The sequence below is a fragment of the Heptranchias perlo genome, chromosome 2 (assembly GCF_035084215.1).
Source record: "Heptranchias perlo isolate sHepPer1 chromosome 2, sHepPer1.hap1, whole genome shotgun sequence".
NCBI lineage: Eukaryota > Metazoa > Chordata > Chondrichthyes > Hexanchiformes > Hexanchidae > Heptranchias > Heptranchias perlo.
Window position 1 is genome coordinate 38,860,623 of NC_090326.1, and position 20,777 is coordinate 38,881,399.

The 20,777-nt window shown below is 41.8% G+C and overlaps 1 protein-coding gene across 2 annotated transcripts in view; it reads right to left on the bottom strand.

The window, feature by feature from the left end:
- Nucleotides 1-1,036: 1,036 nt before the first annotated feature.
- The window catches only part of pak1ip1 (PAK1 interacting protein 1), a 42,698-nt gene continuing 22,957 nt past the window's right edge, over nucleotides 1,037-20,777 (bottom strand). For both annotated transcript variants that reach the window (XM_068001751.1, XM_068001753.1), the window contains exons 7-10: nucleotides 20,072-20,169; nucleotides 16,617-16,716; nucleotides 9,474-9,600; nucleotides 1,037-2,818 (exon numbers count right to left, since the gene is read on the bottom strand). In XM_068001751.1, the coding sequence (XP_067857852.1) occupies nucleotides 2,658-2,818; nucleotides 9,474-9,600; nucleotides 16,617-16,716; nucleotides 20,072-20,169 (486 nt within the window). In that variant the 3' untranslated portion in view covers nucleotides 1,037-2,657. The remainder of the gene's footprint in view (nucleotides 2,819-9,473; nucleotides 9,601-16,616; nucleotides 16,717-20,071; nucleotides 20,170-20,777) is intronic.

Below are 20,777 nucleotides of genomic sequence, written 5' to 3' on the forward strand. Positions count from 1 at the left end.
GGATGAGCTCAAGTTTATGGAGGGTGCAAGGTGAGAGGATGGCCAGGAGAGCATTGGAATAGTCGAGTCTAGAGGTAACAAAGGCATGGATGGGGGTTTCAGCAGATGAGATGAGGCAAGGGCGTAGACGGGTGATGTTGCAAAGGTAGAGATAGGCAGTCTTGGTAAGGGAGAGGATATGGGGCTGGAAGCTCAGCTCAGGGTCAAAGAAGACACTGAGATTAAATACCAGGCAAGATAGTACAGACAAAGGCATTAAGTACTTTCAAAATACAGTTGGATGTTGGACTTGGAGAATGAAATACCTGTGGGAGAAGCTTTGATGGGAAAGTCAGGGTACCAAAAGAGATGAGCTTTGATGGGAGTATTAAGGTATCAGCACTGGTGTAGCATTTTCAGAATGTTGTGGGTTCAGGCCTCACTCCAAAGACTTGAGCACATAATCTGGGCTGACTAGATTGAGTGTAGTACTGAGGGACTGCTGCACTGTCAGAGATGTCATCTTTTGAATGAGATGATAAATCGAGGCCCCGCCTGCCCTCTCAGATGGACAGAAGAGAGCCCATGGCACGATGTGAAAAATAGCTGGGGAGTTCTCCCAGTGTCCTGGCCAACATTTATTCCACAACTAACGCCACTAAAACAGATTATCTGGTCATTTATCTCAATGTGGTTGTAGGACCTTGCTGCGTGCAAATTGGCTGCCATGTTTCCCTACATTACAACAGTGACTTCAAAAGTACTTCATTGGCTGTGAAGCGCTTTGGGATGTCCTGAGATTGTGAAAGGCACTATATAAATGCAAGCTCTTTCTTACTTTTACTGGAGGGGTGAGCTTCAATGGGGTTTTCTTGTCCTGGATTATCATGAAACAAACAACTTGATTTGTGTAGTTGCAAAAATTACAGCTAGATGGCAGGATAAGTCTGCTTCTGTGATTTAATCTCCTGGGAATTATACCAGCTTCTAGAAATGGGATTACAAATAAATTAGGATTTGGACACATTTCCCATTAAAAGTCTTGGCTGTAAGGAAATAGTAAAAAAAAAACTTTTGTTTATTGGACTGGAGATACATTTTAAATAACAATCTGAAACTTAGCAGACTGCTACAGGGTGTCATAGTACAGTGTGCGTAGCACATGCTCCATTGTTCTGTTAAAGCAAGAACATTCAACATTACTTTTGAACCAACCCCTATATATTACAAATGGCAAATAGGTGAACCAGTTTAATTCAGTTATTCTGTCTCAAGCTCCCTGCAACATAGTCATATAACCGACGAATTGCTGCTTTGCTACTTCCTGCCCACCATTTTCTCCCTGTATTTATACTAGTACATACTCACTTCCAGTTACCTTGCAACTATGCCATTTTTAAACTAGTACTGAAACATAATGCAATAGTGCTTCAACTACTGGCATCTAAAGGATCAGCTGTATCTCGAGGTGCAACTCAGATTAAAAAACAACTAGCCCATGTTTTTTGTGTACCCTGTTCAATTTAGAACCTAGTCAGATTAATGAGTTAGTGAAATTAACTTTACAAGACCAGAATGGATAAAATCACACAAATTTCAAACATGATCAGCCAAAGAGCTAGATTGAAAGGAGAAAAGCATGAACCTTTTTGTAGGAGTCCATAACCACATATGAATACAACAAGCAAATGCTACTGAATAATTATCTATTTGAAGTTTCCAATTTTGAATTCAAGATTTAAAAGTAGAAAGGTGTTCAAAGAACATTTCTATCCAATACTATTCCAGCCATGTCTCTCTGTTGAAATTTCTATCTACCCATGAGAGGTGAGGTATGGAATAGAAGGAAATGAGCTGGCTCCAGGCACAAACACTAAATTAATCATAAAGGTTATATGTTGGGCCCCAAAGTATATTTTAGGGTTTCTTTTTTGGTCGATTTCACTTCCTCCACCCCACCTCTTCTTTCATCTCCTGAACAAGTTGACTTGATGGAATAGTTCCACAAATGCCAGCAGTCCTTCACTACTTCCCTCAAGTGGCTATTCTTCTATGTGTAAGCCTTAACAGAGTGAATGTCAAGAGATTGTTTAACCATTAAAAGCATCATAGCTGATCTGCTCTGACATGGAAAACCATTCTTTTCCTCTCCAGCCCATATCAGCTACCTCAGCAAAGGAAGATGGCAATTTAAACTACACAAAGGCAATTCTTCTGCGTGCGTTAAGCAATTTTATCACTGAGGGAATATGCGCCACTAGAGGCTTTGCTCCTCATAAATAGTTCTGAAATAGATTTCTGGAATAGATATTACACATTTTAACAAGAATAAATCTTTTCCACACATAGTGAAGTGTAAACTTCTATCTATTAAAACAGGACTTTGCCATGAGTTTGAAAACTATAATCTGATAATAGCACTTAGAATTCCTAACTGACAGTAATGATCTAGTCAGTCAACATTTTAATATTCCGGGTTTGTGCTCCCAAGGGGTTAACCATAGGAAAGCAGTCTGTTCAGAGAGTGTCAAGTGGGATAAACCAGTATCTCTCACACTATCATTCACATGTCCATTTTACAAATACAAAACCATAAAATCGGTTTTCTGATCATCCACAGGCAACACATGGCTGCATATTATAGTCACACTAGAGGGAAGGGCACATTTCAAGCTGGTTTATTGTTTCTTTTTCTTCCTCTCCTTTGTTTCAGAACCCATTTTCCTCTTGTGTAGAATTTGGCTCTCTGCCTTCTTTGGGTTTTCAGCTCCATCCGAGGGAATCACTTTTTTAATTTTCATTTCCTTTTCTTTACAATGTTTATTGGTGGTTGCATCTTCTGCAACAGAACAAATGCAGGGAAATAATTAGAAACACTAAGCAATCAGACAGCCATGAAATAACAAATTAATATTCAGTGACAGTAATAGTCTAGTTCACCATATTTGGGCTGCAAAGTAGGAGTTTGTTTTCAAGCTGAGATGTAGGTTTGTTATTTGTGATTAGATCTTTATGGAAATACAGATTACAATAACCACAAATTAGCACTTTCAGTTTATAAAGCAATGAGGCATTGAATTCCCTTCTTTCATAATTACAGAATTCTTATGGTTTTTGAAATAACTCAGATGTAATTTTCATTTATTATGCTTTGTTATGGCTTTAGTGGTAATAATCTTGGGATCCATGTACATAGACCATTAAATGTCATGGACAGGTACAGAAAATAATCAAAAAGGCTAATGGAATTCTTTTTTTGTATATTATTCGTTCATGGGATGTGGGCGTCGCTGGCATTTATTGCCCATCCCTAATTGCCCTTGAGAAGGTGGTGGTGAGCCACCTTCTTGAACCGCTGCAGTCCGTGTGGTGACGGTTCTCCCACAGTGCTGTTAGGAAGGGAGTTCCAGGATTTTGACCCAGCGACGATGAAGGAACGGCGATATATTTCCAAGTCGGGATGGCACTTGTCTGGCACGAACGTTACTTGCCAATTATCAGCCCAAGCCTGGATGTTGTCCAGGTCTTGCTGCATGCGGGCTCGGACTGCCTCATTATTTGAGGGGTTGCGAATGGAACTGAACAACGTGCAATCGTCAGCGAACATCCCCATTTCTGACCTTATGATGGAGGGAAGGTCATTGATGAAGCAGCTGAAGATGGTTGGGCCTAGGACACTGCCCTGAGGAACTCCTGCAGCAATGCCCTGGGGCTGAGATGATTAGCCTCCAACAACCACTACCATCTTCCTTTGTGCTAGGTATGACTCCAGCCACTGGAGAGTTTTTATATCTAGAGAACTAGAATACAAGGGGGTAGGAGTTATGCTACAGCTGTACAAAGCCCTGGTCAGACCACACCTGGAGTACTGTGTTCAGTTCTGGGCACCACACCTTAGAAAGGATATAATGGCCTTGGAGGGAGTGCAGCGTAGATTTACTACAATGATACCCAGACTCCAAGGGTTAAATTACAAGGCGAGATTACACAAACTAGGGTTGTAGTCCCTGGAATTTAGAAGATTAAGGGGGGATTTGATTGAAGTTTTCAAGATATTAAGGGGAACGGATAGAGAGAAACTATCTACCCTATTTCTGCTGGTTGGGGAGTCTAGGACTAGGGGACATAGTCTAAAAATTAGAGCCAGGACTTTCAGGAGTGAAGTTAGGAAACACTTCACACAAAGGGTGGTAGAAGTTTGGAACTCTCTTCCGCCAACGGCAGTTGATGCTAGCTCAATTGTTAATTTTAAATCTGAGATTGATAGATTTTTATTAACCAAAGGTATTAAGGGATATGGGGCTAAGGCAGATATATGGAGTTAGGTCACAGATCAGACATGATCTCACTGAATGGTAGAACAGGCTCAAGGGGCTAAATGGCCCAGTCCTGTTCCTAGAAGTGAAAAAAAAGAGGAATCATTTTAGACTTTCACCAGGAAACTATTCTTGTTCGTGAAATTAAATACCCAAAATTCAAAAGGTGAAGCACTGGTTGGGTTCGCAAAATTTATTATCCAATTGTTACAATTACAAAACGTCATTATATACGAACAGGAGTAGGCCATTTAGCCCCTTGAGCTTTTCCATCATTCAATTAGATCATCGCTGATCATCATTGAATCATAGAAAGTTATGGCACAGAAGGAGGCCATTCGGCCAATCGTGTCCGTGCTGACCAGGAAAGAGCACTCCAGCTTAATATCCCACTTTCCAGCACTTGGTCCGTAGCCCTGTATGTTACGGCACTTCAAGTGCACATCCAAGTACTTTTTAAATGAGTTGAGGGTTTCTGCCTCTACCACTCTTTCAGGCAGTGAGTTCCAGACCCCCACCACCCTCTGGGTGAAAAAATTTCTCCTCAGCTCCCCTCTAATCCTTCTACCATTTACTTTAAATCTGTGCCCCCTCGTCACTAACCCCTCTGCTAAGGGAAATAGGTCCTCCCTATCCACTACCTAGTCCAGTCATAATTTTATACACCTCAATTAAATCTCCCCTCAGCCTCCTTTGCTCCAAAGAAAACAACCCCAGCCTATCCAATCTTTTCTCATAGCTAAAATTCTCCAGCCCTAGCAGCATCCTCGTAAATCTTCTCTGTACCCTCTCTAGTGTAATCATATCTTTCCTGTAATGTGGTGACCAGAACTATACGCAGTACTCAAGCTGTGGCCTAACCAATGTTTTATACAGTTCTAGCATAACCTCCCTGCTCTTATATTCTATGCCTCGGCTAATAAAGGAAAGTATCCAGTGTGCCTTTTAAAGCACCTTATCTACCTGTCCTGCTACCTTCAGGGATCTATGGACATGCACGCCAAGGTCCTTCTATACCTTTCAGTATCCTCCCATTTATTGTGTACGCCTTTGCCTTGTTTGCCATCCCCAAATGCATTACCTCACACTTCTCTGGATTGAATTCCATTTGCCACTTTTCTGCCCACCTGACCAGTCCACTGATATCTTCCTGCAGTCTACAGCTTTCCTCCTCACTATCAACCACATGGCCAATTTTTGTATCATCTGCAAACTTCTTGATCAAGTCCCCCACATTCAAGTCCAAATCATCGATATATACCACAAAAAGCAAGGGACCTAGTAGTGAGCCTTGCGGAACCCCTTCCAGTTGCAAAAACACCCATCAACCGTTAACCTTTGCTTCCTGCCACTCAGCCAATTTTGGATCCAACATGCCACTTTCCCTTGGATCCCATGGGCTTTTACTTTTTTGACCAGTCTGCCACGTGGGATCTGGTCAAAAGCCTTGCTAAAATCCATGTACACTACATCAAATGCGTTACCCTCGTCGACCCTCCTAGTTACCTGCTCAAAAAATTCAATCAAGTTAGTCAGACTCGACCTTCCCTTAACAAATCCATGCTGATTGTCCTTGATTAACCCGTGCCTTTCTAAGTGACGGTTTATCTTGTCCCTCAGAATTGATTCCAATAATTTGCCCACCACAGAGGTTAGACTGATTGGCCTATAATTACTCAGTCTATCTCTTTCTCCCTTTTTAAACAAGGGTACAACATTAGCAGTCCTCCAATCCTCCGGCACCACGCCTGTAGCCAGGGAGGATCGGAAAATGACGATCAGAGCCTCCGCTATTTCCTCTCTTGCTTCTCTTAGCAGCCTGGGATACAATTCATCCGGGCCTGGTGATTTATCTACTTTCAAAGATGCTAAACCCCTTAATACTTCCCCTCTCACTATGTTTATCCCATCCAATATTTCACACTCCTCCTCCTCCTCCTTAACTACAATCTCTGCATCGTCCCCCTCTTTTGTGAAGACAGATACAAAGTATTCATTAAGAACCATATCCACATCTTCCGCCTCCACACATAGGTTACCTTTGGTCTCTAATAGGCCCTACTCCTTCCTTAGTTATTGTCTTACTCTTTATGTATTTATAAAACATCTTTGGGTTTTCCTCAATTTTACTTGCCAGTACTTTTTTTAATATATATCAGTACCTCAACTTGATTTACCCACTGTTGATCTATATCCTTGATACCCTTACCTAACAAGTCTTGAAAATGTCAATTGACCCAGCATGCAGACTTTTCTTTGGGGGGGGGGGGGGGGGGGGAGAGAAAAGAGAATTCCAAATTTCTACTACCCTTTGTGTGAAGAAGTGCTTCCTGATTTCACACCTAAACGGCCTAGCTCTAACTTTAAGGTTATGTCCCCTTGGTCTGGATTCTCCCACCAGAGGAAATAGCTTCTCTGTATCTGCTCGATCAAATCCTTTTATCATTTTAAACACCTCAATTAGATCACCCCTTAACCGCCTAAACTCAAGGCAATACAACCCAAGTTTATGCAACCAAATTTAGAATTTTAAGCCCTGGTATCATTCTGGTGAATCTGTGCTGTATCCCCTCCATGGCGAATATATCCTTCCTGAGATTCAGTGCCCAAAACTGAATGCAGTACTCCAGGTGGGGTCTGACTAAGGATCTGTACAACTTAAGCATAACTTCCTCCCTTTATATTCCAACCCTCTTGAGATAAAGGCCAACATTCCATTAGCCTTTTTGATTACTTTTTGTACCTGTGCACTAATTTGTGTACACAGACACTCAAATCCCTTTGCTCCTCCACAGTTTCTAGTCTCTCGTCATTAAGAAAGTATTCTGATTTGTCTTTCTTGGATCCAAAATGAACTACCTCATACTCCACGATAATGAACTCCAGCTGCCACATCTTTGTCCACTCACTTAATCTACCAATGTCTGTTTGTAACTTCCTGCTCCTACCTACACACTTTAATTTGCCTCTTAATTTAGTGTCATCTGCAAACTTAGATAAACAACACCATCCCTGGATTTGTATGGTGAAAAGCTGAGGCCCCAGTACCAATCCCTGGAGAACACCACTTGTCATATTCTGCCAATCAGTGTACATTCTCTTTATCCCTACTCTGTCTCCTACCTCCCAACCAATTAACAACCCATGCCTCAAGGTTACCTCCAATTCCATATGCTCACATTTTTGCTTTTGCCATTTATGTCATTTTTTGCTCAATGTTGCAGAACTGAACACATTTCCACTTTAAGCAACCAATGCCAAACATTTCCAAGTCAGATATGGAGGCCAGATCCACAATAAAATCTCCTCTATGCTTCCAACAGCAACCTACCTTAATCTGAACCTCTGTAGAGACATTCCAACTGTACAATTAAGGATTGTCCATTTCCTAGACTTCAAATTAATGTCCGTTTATGCCATGGGCCCATGGCCACGAAGAACTGGATAAAGGCTGCCCAAACTCATTTCACAGAGGAATACAATTTACCTCTCTTGACCCCACCACTGCCTCTGATTTGTCATGCTGCTTGTCCGACACCCAGTATTGGATAAGCAGAAATTTCCTTCAATTAAATATTGGGAAGACTAAAGCCATTGTCTTCAATCACTGCCACAAACTCCATTCCCTAGCCACTGGTTTCACCCCACTCTCTGGCCACTGTCTGAGACTGAACCAGACAGTTTGCACCCTTGTTGTTCTCTATGACCCTAAGATGAGCTTCCGACCCCATATCCTCTCTATCATCAAGACTGCCTACTTCCACCTCCGTAACATCGCCAGTCTCCGCCTCTGCCTCTGCCTCAGCTCATCAGTTGCTCAGACCCTCATCCATGCCTTTGTTACCTCTAAACTCAACTATTCCAATGCTCTCCTGGCTGGCCTCTCACCTTGCACCCTCCGTCAACTTGAGCTCATCCAAAACTCTGCTGCCCTTTTCTTAACTCTCACCAAGTCCCATTCACCCATCACCTCTGTGTTCGCTGACCTACATTGGCTCCCAATCTGGCAATACCTCGATTCTAAAATCTTCATCCTGGTTTTCAAATCGCTCCATGGCCTTGCCCCTCCCTATCTTTGTAACCTCCTCCAGCTCTACAAACCTCCTATTTCTCTGCGCTCCTCCAATTCTGGCCTTTTGCACTCTGGAATTCCCTCCCTAACCTCTCTTCCTTCAAGACGACCCTTATAAAACCTACCTCTTTGACCAAACTTTTGGTCACCTATCCTAATGGCTCCTTATATGGCTCAGTGAAGCACCCTGGGACATTTTACTATGTTAAAGGCCCTATATGAATGTAAGTTGTTGTAATGCACTATCACTCAATAAGCTACATTGTCATTTCCCATGATATAATTTTACCTAAAAGTAATTCCTTTCAACTAAGTGCCATTCAAGCTTTTTTTCCCTTCTAATGACAACCCTTGAAGTATTTTAGAACTCAAAGACCTAGAGTGTATATATACCTCTGGATCCCCTAAACAGAGACTGAGCACTGTCTTTGTCAGCTGACCAGCTGACAAAGACATGAATATTACAGGGTTGACGACCACAAGGTTGTCAGCAGTTCCAAGGAATACTACCGTGGGCCAGTCTATCTAAAGGTTTGCAGCTTATGCACTGCACTACTGAAACAAACACTAAAATTTCAGTAACACCCAAATGTTGGGAGTAGTTTTATTACTTCAACAGTAATTCTTGAAAAGTAAAATGAACACTGAAATTAAAAAAAAAATTGAACATTTCTTCTGCTTACCATCCACGTGCGTATCATTTGAACCTTTGGAAGCAGAACTGGAAAAACTGACCTCCAACTGGCTAACCACCAGTCCTGAAGGCCACTTTATCACCAAATTAAGACCTAGAACTCTGAAGGTTGACTTGGTTGTATTTCATAGCCAGGTTAACCTTTTGACAAAATGATCGTGCATCATATAGATGAGTCACTTCACTACCCAACACGAGTAGCATGATTGTAACTGCGAGGGATAACTTGCCCGTAGCACAGTATGTGTTAAGCATAGCTTTTCCTAATCGCTAATGCAGTGTTTAAAGGCTGATAACTTACATTAAAAAAAATCTATGATCCCAGGTACATAAGAGTTTACATTCACTGTCCCAAGTAAAAATGCCAGACAGTTATTCAAAATATAAACGCAGTGGAATTTTATCCCCATACCTTTACAGTGTGTGACCTGCTCTTCCGCCTCTTGTGCAATATTTGTAGAGTCTGACAGCCACACAGCCAGACAGGTCAGCCGAGCTGAAGTATTTACTTCACTCAGCAGTACGGGGCAACTCTGAACCTGGAATGTATACAACAGATAAAAGATATAAATTGCATGCATCATGTCGAGGTAGAATCGAGGCCTTTAAACCACTTATTCTGATAACTTGAATTCTGTTCCATATTTAAATATCACTTCCTTAAGCTTTCTACTTCCTCAAACCTGAGAGAGAGGAGGTGATACACATCACACCTGAAACATTGACCGCTTTCAGACGCTGATCAACTTGCTGAGCATTTTCATCCAGTATTTTTTGCTTTTATCCCAGATTTCTTTTTTTTCCACTATTTTTCTTTTGAGCTCTGCAGTTTTAAACAAGTTTCACAATTTCATTTCATTTAAACTCCACTGCAGATAATTTCCCATGGTTTTTGAGTTTTCTATGCCCATGATCTTTAAATTCTGATCGGGCCAGCCAGAGACTCAAAAGTAGTGAAGGGCATCTTTACTTTCACCACTCTACTTTGAAACTAGACACAGTCTTAAGTTTTAATGACGTTCATTGCCCAGAACATCTTTGAGACAGTTAATCCCAAGTTCTGCACGAACTGAAAATATTAAAGTCTAACGCTCCATATTCTTAACTTCTGTTTTACAGACTGGGCACTTCGGTCCTCTCTTGCAATACCCAAACTCCCTACTTCAGAACAATCAATTCCATTTGCTTGGTACATATTCTGGTGTAGACCATTCTTAGATTAGGATCAGAGATTTGACATATTGTTCCCTTTCACAAATCATTTCATTTGTTCATAAAATGGTGCAGATTTCTGTGTTTTCCTCTGCACCTTGATGAGATACCTTGCACTCTGTTTATAGAATGGAGGCTCGCTGCATCAGGGTTTTCCCATTTGTTTCCCTAGCTGATTTTAAAATGTATTTGGTTAGAAATACATAAAAAATATTGCTGGTTAAAAGTATGTTGATTTTATGCTTTATTCACAACTGACACATACTATGAATAAGCAGATGTGACTTTTTCATAAAATAGTAAAAAGATTTCAATCAAATAGAACCTTGCCAGCATGGATTGCTGGAAAGCAATCAGGAGCAGGAACCCTGATCAATTCTCCCCATGTAACCTGGGGTGCTGATGCCAAGTGCTCACACCGAGGTCACCTCACCCAGCACAGTCTAAGAATCAATTGTGGCACCTTTCCTGGTCTATACAGTTCAGATACTGACAGGAAAAATCAGGGGAGCATAAACGTTGTAGTTCATATACAGGGTGATATCATGACGGTCTCCTCTGTCTGCCAGGGAGAAAGGCCCCGGTGACATGTGTTTGGACCACAGCAAAAAAGACCCTGCCCATCATTCAGCATAATCTGCAAACTCTCATTCAGAGACCAAAATCTCACTCACAGCGACCAAAATAATGGCTGATGTAGCAAATAGTAGTGTCACTGGTGCAGTGTGGGTGGGGAGGGTCAGGAAGTTACGGCATTTTTTTTTGAGCAATTAGATAAAGCTGCCCTACAGTATACCTGAAGTGGGAGTGCTTGATGCTGATGATGGGTGACAAGATTGGAAAAGTATCCCATTTCCCAGCAGTAACATCCTCACCTTAGCAAGCACATAAAAGGAAGTCTGTAAAACAAGACTTAGCCCTTTCGCAAGTGAAACAAGGAGTATAATTAAAGTACCTCCTTCGTTCTTACAGCAAAGGTTTCATTTCTATGATTCATTTTTCAAGGCGTACAACAGACTGAGATTTTAGAGTTCTAAGCCCATTTAGTATCTGATCCTCTTATTTATCACAATGGACTGGCTCCAAAGAGATTACAGAGCTCTGTCCCTCCTATTTATCCCACAGGGTCTGACCTGGATTGATCCTATAACTCAAATCATTTTGAGAGGCACAGTGCATGTATCATTTTATACTGTGGAAAGCCCTGTGATATAGTGTACCTAGACTTCCAGAAAGCAGTGGACAAAGTTCCATACAAAAGGTCACTGATTAAGCTCAGAGCTGTGGGGATGGATAAGAAACTGGCTGAAGGGTAGAAAACAATGAGGATTTGTTAAAAGAAATTATATAAGGGTGGAGGGAAACACTTAGTGGGTGATTTGGATATGGAAACTCAATGCAAAGTGATCAAATTTACAGATGATATCAAGTTAGGAGGGCAGTGGAATTAAAGGAGACAGCTCAGAACGAGTTTGACAAAATACATGTGAGCAGAATAGAGGCAGATAAAATTTAATGCAGATAAGTGCAAAGTACTGCACGTAGGAAAGAAAAAATAAGTAACATGTACTCCATGATAAGTGTTGAAATAGTTCGAGGTGAAAATGAAAGAGCCCCAGGCGTATTAGTAGTCTCAATACTCAACATGTCCAACCAAAGCAGAGCAGCAATCAATGAAGCCAATAGAAAGTAGCTTCAGTGGATAACTAAAACTTTGGAAGGCATAATAAATAAATCAGAAGCAAAAGAGAAAAAGTGACCTCTACAAGCGCTACAGAACACAAGGTTCACTGGGATGAATAAAAGAACATGCAGAAACATGTTAAAAGTGGGACCAGAGGGGCAAAGAGAGACAAGGAAAAAAACATAGCTGCAGACACAAACTTTTTTTCCAGTATTTCAATAGTAAGACTGCAGTTTAAGAACACCTGAAAACCTTAAAAGATACAAACAGGCTCAAAATAGAGGATGAGCACAGAATAGTAAAAATGACTATTTCCTGCAAATCTTCACAAGAGAAGACATGAACAACATGCCCTCCCCAAACAGTTATCCAGGCAAAATAAATGACATAACTGAGATAGAAGTCTTACACAGACTAAAAGAGCTCAAAACAATAAACCCTGAGGGATAGACAGTATTTATCCCAGAGTGTTAAAGAATACTAAGGAGGAAATCTGTGAGGCATTGACAATTACTGAAAGAGTCACTGGACAAGGAAGAGGTACCAATAGATAAGGCACAGATGATGCCCACATTCAAAAACAGCAACAAAGCAGAAACAGGCAATTACAGACCCATTTGTCTTAATCAAATTAATTCTTTTACATGGAATTGAAGTATCAGGAGTCAACTTAATTTGCAATGATCAGTATGCATTCAGAAGGGGGAAGATCCTTGACTTTCTGGGGAAAATTAAAACCTAAGTAAACTGTGATAAGCCCTAGAATGTGTTGCACCTAGACTTCCAGAAGTCATTTGACAAAGTTCCCCACAAAAGGCCATCAGTTAAGTTCAAAGCTGTGGGTATGGATAAGAAATTGGCTGAAGGGTAGAAAACTACTTGTTAGAGGAGTTGTTAGGGTGGGAAGGAAGTCATGAGCAGGATGCCCCAGGGTTCAGTTTTGGGAACACCACTGTTTCTAATTTAAATCAAGGACTTCAATTCAGAAACCCAATGGAAATTGGTTAAATTTGCAGATGATGCCAAACTTGAAGGGGCAGTGGAATTTGTGGAGGTAGTTCAGTAATTACAGAATGAGCTGGACAAAATCTGTAAATAGGCAGAACAATAGCAAATGAATTTAATCCAGACAAATGTAAAGCACTGCACAAAGGATGGAAAATTAGCACCATAATATACAATATAGTGTCAGCCTTGGGATATTGGTAGCACTCTCACCCAAATCAAAAAGTCATGGTTTCAAGCTCCACTCCAAAGAGCATATAATCTACACTGACATTTCAGTGCAGTACTGAGGGAGTGCTGCACTGCCAGAGGTGCTATCTGTCAGATGAGATATTAAATCAAGGACCCATCTGCCCACTCAGGTGGATGTAAAAGATCCCATGGCACCATTTGAAGAGCAAGGTATGTCTCCCGGTGTCCTGGCCAACATTTATCTCTTAACCAACACCAACATCAGATTATGTGGTCACTTATCTCACTGCTATTTGCAGGCCCTTGCTGTCTTTGCCTATATTACAACTGTGGCCACACTTGAAAAATTACTTCATTGGCTGTGAAATGCTTTAGGTTGTCCTGAGGATGCAAAAGGTGCTTTTAATTGCAAGTCTGTTCTTTCTATCACATGTACTTCATGAATGTTGTTGAAAAAGACCAAGGAGTCTTAGTAGAGTTAATGTTCAAAGTGTTCGACCAACGCAGAGTAGCAATCAACAAAGCCAACTGAATGTTGAACTATATAGCCAAAACAGTAGAATACAAATCAGAGCAAGTTGTGACCATGTCTTGAGTACCGTATCCATTCTGGTCACTGGGACACAAGGAAGACATTCAAACTCTGGACAAAATGCGAACAATAGTCATGAGAATGGTCCCCAATCTTAAAGGTCTTGGACATGGGAAAGACTGGAGAAATTTGGGCTTCTTCGGCCTCAAAAGGAGACGTCAGAGAGGGGATAAGAACATAAGAAATAGGAACAGGCGTAGGCCATACAGCCCCTCAACCATGCTCCACCATTCAATAAGATCATGGCTGATCTTCTACCTCAAGTCCACTTTTCCACCCTATCCCCATATCCCTTTATTTCCTTAGATAGATTTTTGGACACTATCTCGATCTTGAATATACTCAATGTCTGAGCATCCACAACCCTCTGGGGTAGAGAATTCCAAAGATTCACAACCCTGTGAAGAATTTTTTCCTCATCTTGGTCCTAAATGACCGACCCCTTATCTTGAGACTATGACCCCCAGTTCTAGACTCTCCAGCCAGGGGAAACAGCCTCTCACCATCTGTCCTGTCAAGCCCCCTCATAATCTTGTATGTTTCAATGAGATCACCTCTCCTTCTTCCAGACCCCAGAGAATATAGATCCATTCTACTCAATCTCTCCTCATAGGACAACCTTCTCATCCCAGGAATCAATCTAGTAAACAACTAGGGTTGTATTCCCTGGAATTTAGAAGATTATGGGGTGATTTGATCGAAGTTTTCAAGATATTAAGGGGAACTGATAGGGTATAGGGAGAAACTATTTCCGCTGATTGGGGAGTCTAGGACTCGGGGACATAGCTTAAAAATTAGAGCCAGGACTTTCAGGAGTGAAGTTAGGAAACACTTCTACATGCAAAGGGTGGCAGAAGTTTGGAACTCTCTTCCACAAACGGCAGTCGATGCTAGCTCAATTGTTAATTTTAAATCTGAGATTGATAGATTTTTGTTAACCAAAAGTATTAAGGGATATGGGGCTACGGCGGGTATATGGAGTTAGGTTACAGATCAGACATTATCTCATTGAATGGCGGAACAGACTTGAGGAGCTAAATGGCCTACTCCAATTCCTATGTTGCACCCCCACTAAGGCAAGTATATCCTTCCTTAGGTAAGGAGACCAAATCTATACACAGTACTTCAGGTGTGATCTCACTAGAGCCCTATATAATTGCAATAAGACCGCCTTACTCTTATATTCCAACCCCCTTGCAATAAAGGCTAACATATCATTTTTGCCTTTCTAATTGCTTGATGAAACTGCATGTTAACATTGTAATTTGTGTACAAGGTCACCCAAATCCCTCTGAATACCAACTTTTCTTAGTCTCTCACATTTAAAAAAATTCTGCTTTTCTATTGCTAATATATTACCCCAATCCCACGAACCCTACTCTTGTGTAACAACCTCGTGTGGCACCTTATCAAATGCCTTTTGAAAATCCAAATATACATCCACTAGTTCTCCCGTATCTACTCTGCGAGTTACACCCTCAAAAAACTAATAGATTTGCCAAACACAATTTCCCTTTCATAAAACTCTGCCTAATTATATTATGATTTTCTAAGTGCCATGTTACTACATCCTTAATAATAGATTCTAGCATTTTCCCTTCTACTGATGTCAGGCTAACTGGCCTATAGTTCCCTGTTTTCTCTCTCCCTCCTTTCTTGAATAGCGTTGTTATATTTGCTACCTTCCAATCCACGGGGATCGTTCTAGAATCTAGGGAATTTTGGAAGATCAAAACCAATGCATCCACTATCTCTGCAGCCACCTCTTTTAAAACCCTAGGATGTAGGCCATCAGGTCCAGGGAATTTGTCAGCTTTTAGTCCCATTAATTTCTCCAGTACTTTATCTTTACTAATCTTAATCACTAAGATCTAATGAGAGTGAGGAACTTAGAGGTTTGAAGATTGCAAACGGTATGGAAGAGATACATCCAGAAAATTACTTTAAGCTAATTGCAAGAGTACGACAAGGGGTCGTTAAACAGGCAAATTTAGGACTGTATCAGGAAGTTTCTCTTCACACAATAGATCAATACAAAGAATGGATTTCCAGATAGAGTAGTGGAGGTGAAAACCCTGGAATAATTTAAGAATGAATTGGATACTGTAATGGGGAAACTTTATGGTAATTCTGGATGGATGAGCCATGATGAGCCAAATACCTTTCCTCATCTGTAATTACCTTGTGATCTAGTGAATGTTGAACAGAATCATCAAAACTTTAGAATATAAGTCAGAGGAAGTAGTGAGCAAATTGTATAAGTACCCTGTCAGACTGCACTTCGAAAACTGCGTCCAGTTCTGTTGCTGAAAGACTTACACGCTGGAGGCAGTGCAGAGGTGGTCTACAATGCTGATCTCTAATGTCAAAGATCTGAGTTATGAGGAAAGACTGTAGTAGCTTGGGCTTTTCAGCCTAGAAAAGCAGCATTTGACAGGGGATCTTCGGGGTTTGTAAGACAGTTAAGGGAGTGGAAAAGGTAAATCTTGAATATTATTTTAAATTAAATTGGGAGAGTAGGACAAAGGGACACAATCAAACTATGGGAAGGTAAAATTAGGACTAATATCAGGAAACGGTTCTTCATGCAGAGTGACCAACATATGGATCAATTTCCAGATAGAAATACCCTGGAAGCTTCTCAGAAACAAGCAGATCTTTCTGGATGGATGAATTTTGGTGGGCTGAATGACCACCCTCAACTGTAACTATCTTATGATCCCTAGAACCCCATACAGGCAGAACGTTAAAAAACACTTCCAAGTTAAACAGTTCTTTTGTTTCTGGACCAGCATCTCTCCACCGATAAAACTTTAAATTTTATTCCAGGGTGCACATTAAGCATTTATAAAAATAAGATGATTGCCAACCTTTTTAATGTCCAGCCGCCATAGTTTAATGTAACCATCACTGGATGCTGTGGCAAGAAGATGATTTTGTGCCACTTGGAAGCAGTGCATCACTTTCACCCTAAAGAAAATTTGAAGAGTTGAAGTTAGATGTTTGGTGTCTGAAGCACAAGACTCATTTCTAATAGTAACCGATTAGAGCATCCTTTCCTTGCAAAGTTGACTTCCCCCTGCCCATCTTATCAATGTCATAATATACCCAGGAGAGTGGACAGCACCCTCCCCTCAAACACAGTATTCCTGCTCCAGACAGGATCAGACCTTTTAAGTGTCAGCTTGCTTCTGTGGATAGCATTCTTCGATCTGAATCAGAAGGGTGCAAGTTCAAGCCCCGCTCCAGGACCTGAGCACATAACATAGACTGATACTGCAATGCAGCACGGAAAGAATGCCACACTGTCTTTCATTAAATTGAGGCTGTGTCCGTTCAGGTAGACATAAGAGATACCGTAGCAATATTCGAAGAGGAGCAGGGAGTTTTCCTGGTGTTCTGGCCAACGTTCATCCCTCAAAAAACACCAACAAAAAACAAATTAATTGATCATTTATCTCAACTGCTCTTTGATTTGCTGAATAAAAGATTGGCTGCTGCATTTGCCCAAAAAGCAACAGTGACTACACTACAACAGTAATCCATTGGCTGTGAAGCACGTTGGGATGTTCTGAGCTTGAGCACAGAGCTCGGCGAGGCCAGAGCTGGGTAAATCGCTATGTGGAATGAGTTGCTAAACAGAGAGAAGATGGGAATTTGATGAGAGTGGGAATTCACTGGTAAGTAGTGGATAAGTAGTAAAGAAAATGTGTTTTTATCAAACTGAAATTTAATTTAGTTTTTCCAAATTTAAAAAACTGCACATCACCATCCACAGGTCCAGGTCAGACGTGGCCCGTGGGGTGGTCGCTCCGTCTGCCTGCCTTTCTTCCGCAGCTTTCTCCCTGCCCGGGTAGCTCTGGAGAAGGAGCATGCGGTGTCTGTTGGCATGTTTGAGGTCTTCCTCGACCAGTGGGCACCCCAGGGACTGAAGCGTATAGTGGATAGGAACAACAATATTGTTGTTTAGTTCGTTGTTTCCTTTCTCTTTTGTAAGGTTTGGGTATTTGTTCTTTGTGCCACCCCAAGGAAGGGAGCACTTGTTTTAGTTTTCTTTAATTTGGGTTGATGACACTGGGTTGTGTCTCTTACACAAAAAAACACTGCAAGTCAGTGGCAGTTAACAGTCAATTAGCTGTAAGTAGGTCTTTGACTGGGTGTTAATTATTGTGGCTGGAAGTTGACTGACCAGTTGTAACTAGTGTGTTTCTGAAAGTTATATATGAGAGTGATATCTGTAAAAACACAGAGCTTGAGCAGAGCTGGGCAAATCTTTAGATGGAGTGAAAATGGGAATTTGGAGAGAGTGGGAATTAGGTGCAAGGGGGAAGGAGGTTCTAACTAATTGAAACCAAGGGACAACAGCAAAAGAGTAAGAGGGGAGGACGGAGCACTCCAAGTAAATAGAATTTAATTACACATAAATATTAAATAATTAATAAATAGGAGTTAAGGGGGTAACAAACTAAAATATACATATACACACATAACATTAGAGACATAACTTAAGTAGACAGACTAAGTAAAATGATGGGTCAGTTGAGACCCATTGCCTGCAATTCCTGAGCCATGTGGGTTCTCCAGGACGCTTCACGTGTCCTGGATAACCGCATGTGTAGGAAGTGTCTCCAGTAGCTCGACCTCAAGCTCAGGGTTTCTGAGCTTGAGGAAAAGCTGGAGTCACTGCAGGGCAGACGGGAAAATTTCCTGGATCACACATTCCAGGAGGTGTTTACCCGCAGCCACAGAGAGCTCAGGAGGATAGTAAGTGGGTGGTCATCCGGCAGGGTAGGAAGAGGCAGGCAGTGCAGGAGTCCTCCAGGAGTGTGGCACTCAAACCGGTTTTCAGTACTGAAACCAGCGATGATGACGACATCTGGGGGAGTGCAGTCTAGAACACATCCACGGCAACGTGGGGCAAATGACTACACACGGAGGGGGGGAGGCACAGCAAAGTGTGGAAATGCAGTTGCCGTAGGGGAATCGACAGTCGGGGGATAGACAGGCATTTCTGCAACCGCCGAAGTGAGTCCTGCATGGTGTGTTGCTTCCATGGTGCCAGGGTAAAGGACGTCACTAAACAGGAGCATAACATTTTGTGGGCGGGAAGGGAAACAGCCAAAAATCACGGTCCACGTTGGAACCAATGACATTGGTAGGAAAAGGGTTGAGGTCCTATAGACAGAGTTTCAAGAGCTGGAGAAGGAGTTAAAGAGCAGGACCTCAAAAGGTGGTAATCTCTGGATTACTCCCAGTGCCACGTGCTAGTGAGTACAGGAGCAGTAAGATAAGACAGGTTAGTGCGTGCTTGGATAGATGGTGCAGGAGGAAGAGCTTCAGATTCCTAGGGCATTGGGACCAGTTATGTGGGGCAGGAGGGACCTATATGAGGTGGACTGATTGCTCAACAGGGCTGGGACCAATGTCCTTGTGGGGAAGTAATCTAGTGCTGTGGAGGTGGGTTTAAACTAATTTGGCAGGGGGAGTGGGCACAGGAGAGACAAACAGCATTAGAATAAAGTATAGTTCAGACATAGGAGGGATCAGACCAGGGGGAAATGCGAGGCAGATTAGGATGGGTTTGGAATGCATGTGCGTAAATGCACTGAGCGTGGTAAATAAGGTTGGTGAACTGTAGGCACAAGTCGCCACATGGGGTTATGTTATAGTGGCAAAATGGATACCTGGCTCAAAAAAGGGAAGGAATGGACACTTAATATTCCCGGCTACAAGGTATTCAGGAAAGATAGGGAAGGAAGAAAAAAGTGCGGGGGGGGGGGGGGGGCGGTGAAGAAACCAACGCCCAGTCAGGTGTCACATACACTCAACCTGCAGATCTCAAATTTAATGATGAGGAGGTGGGAATTGAACCGGGGTACAGTGGGAGTGGGAGACTATCTTGGAGGGCACATGGGCATCGAAGGTAGAGGCAAGGGAGTTGTTGAGCTGGTTAACAGCAGCAGCAATGTCTTGGTAACTGGAGGGCCAGCGGAGATAACGTTTAGAGTTTGAGAGGGTGTTGGACAGGCAGATTTTCCCAGGACAGAAGTTGATGGTAAAGATGTTGGAGGTGGTCACAGAGATGTGGAATTTGCAGAATATGAAGAAATGATCAGAGGGGCCTCAACAGTAATGCAAACCTCAAGTGAGCTGCTGAGCAGGTGGTCATGGGTGGGGAAGTTGATGTGAAGCACAAGGTTGAGTGAGTGAGGACAAGAGTGCAGAGAAATTAGAGGACAGGTGATAGGGGATGTATAGCCAGGTGGGGTAGGCTCAGTCTGAACACTAATAAATAATACCAATCCGAAAAAAAAATACACTGTACCTGGTCTCATGAGCCTTGAACTCAGAAAGACACTTTTGTGAGCTTGTATCATATAGTCTGACATGCTCTTCATCCCCAGCTACAGCAATTACAGACTCCTAAAAGGCAAACAAAACATGCTTAACTTTAACAACACTGAACACAGCCAACACATCATTTCATTGCAGGACTTCCTCTAAAATAATGCCCATCAACTGTAATGTTACAATGAAACCATGACTAGCTTCTGTGGCAACAAAGAACATTTGTCTACATTGCCATTTTCAGTTCTAGATGGATGCTCCATTGGCAGCAATTTAATGGAATTGCACTGAACTGTTTTGCTTTGGCTTCACATTAACTATTAGTGTCTGCTAAAATACAGCAACCAGCTAGTCACAAGCATTAAAATCTAAAGGCACCAACAATCCTAAAATGTTCCAGTAAAGAAACAGGCCATTTAGCCCACCATGTGTTTTTCTCTACATGACCACCCAGTCTAATCCCACTGTTACAAATTTCAGGTCTGCATTAGACATCATCAGCATCAATGGTCTCTGCCGTAAGTGGACTCCGTATCCCTTACGATCAGGAGTTTACCGTTACTGCCCAATATGTGTGCGTTTCTCCTGTCTTTCAGGAGACAGACTGATGAACACTCTAGTGAGACAAGGCCAATTATAAACCCACAGATAATAACAGGTGAAAGAACAGAGTAATGTTTATA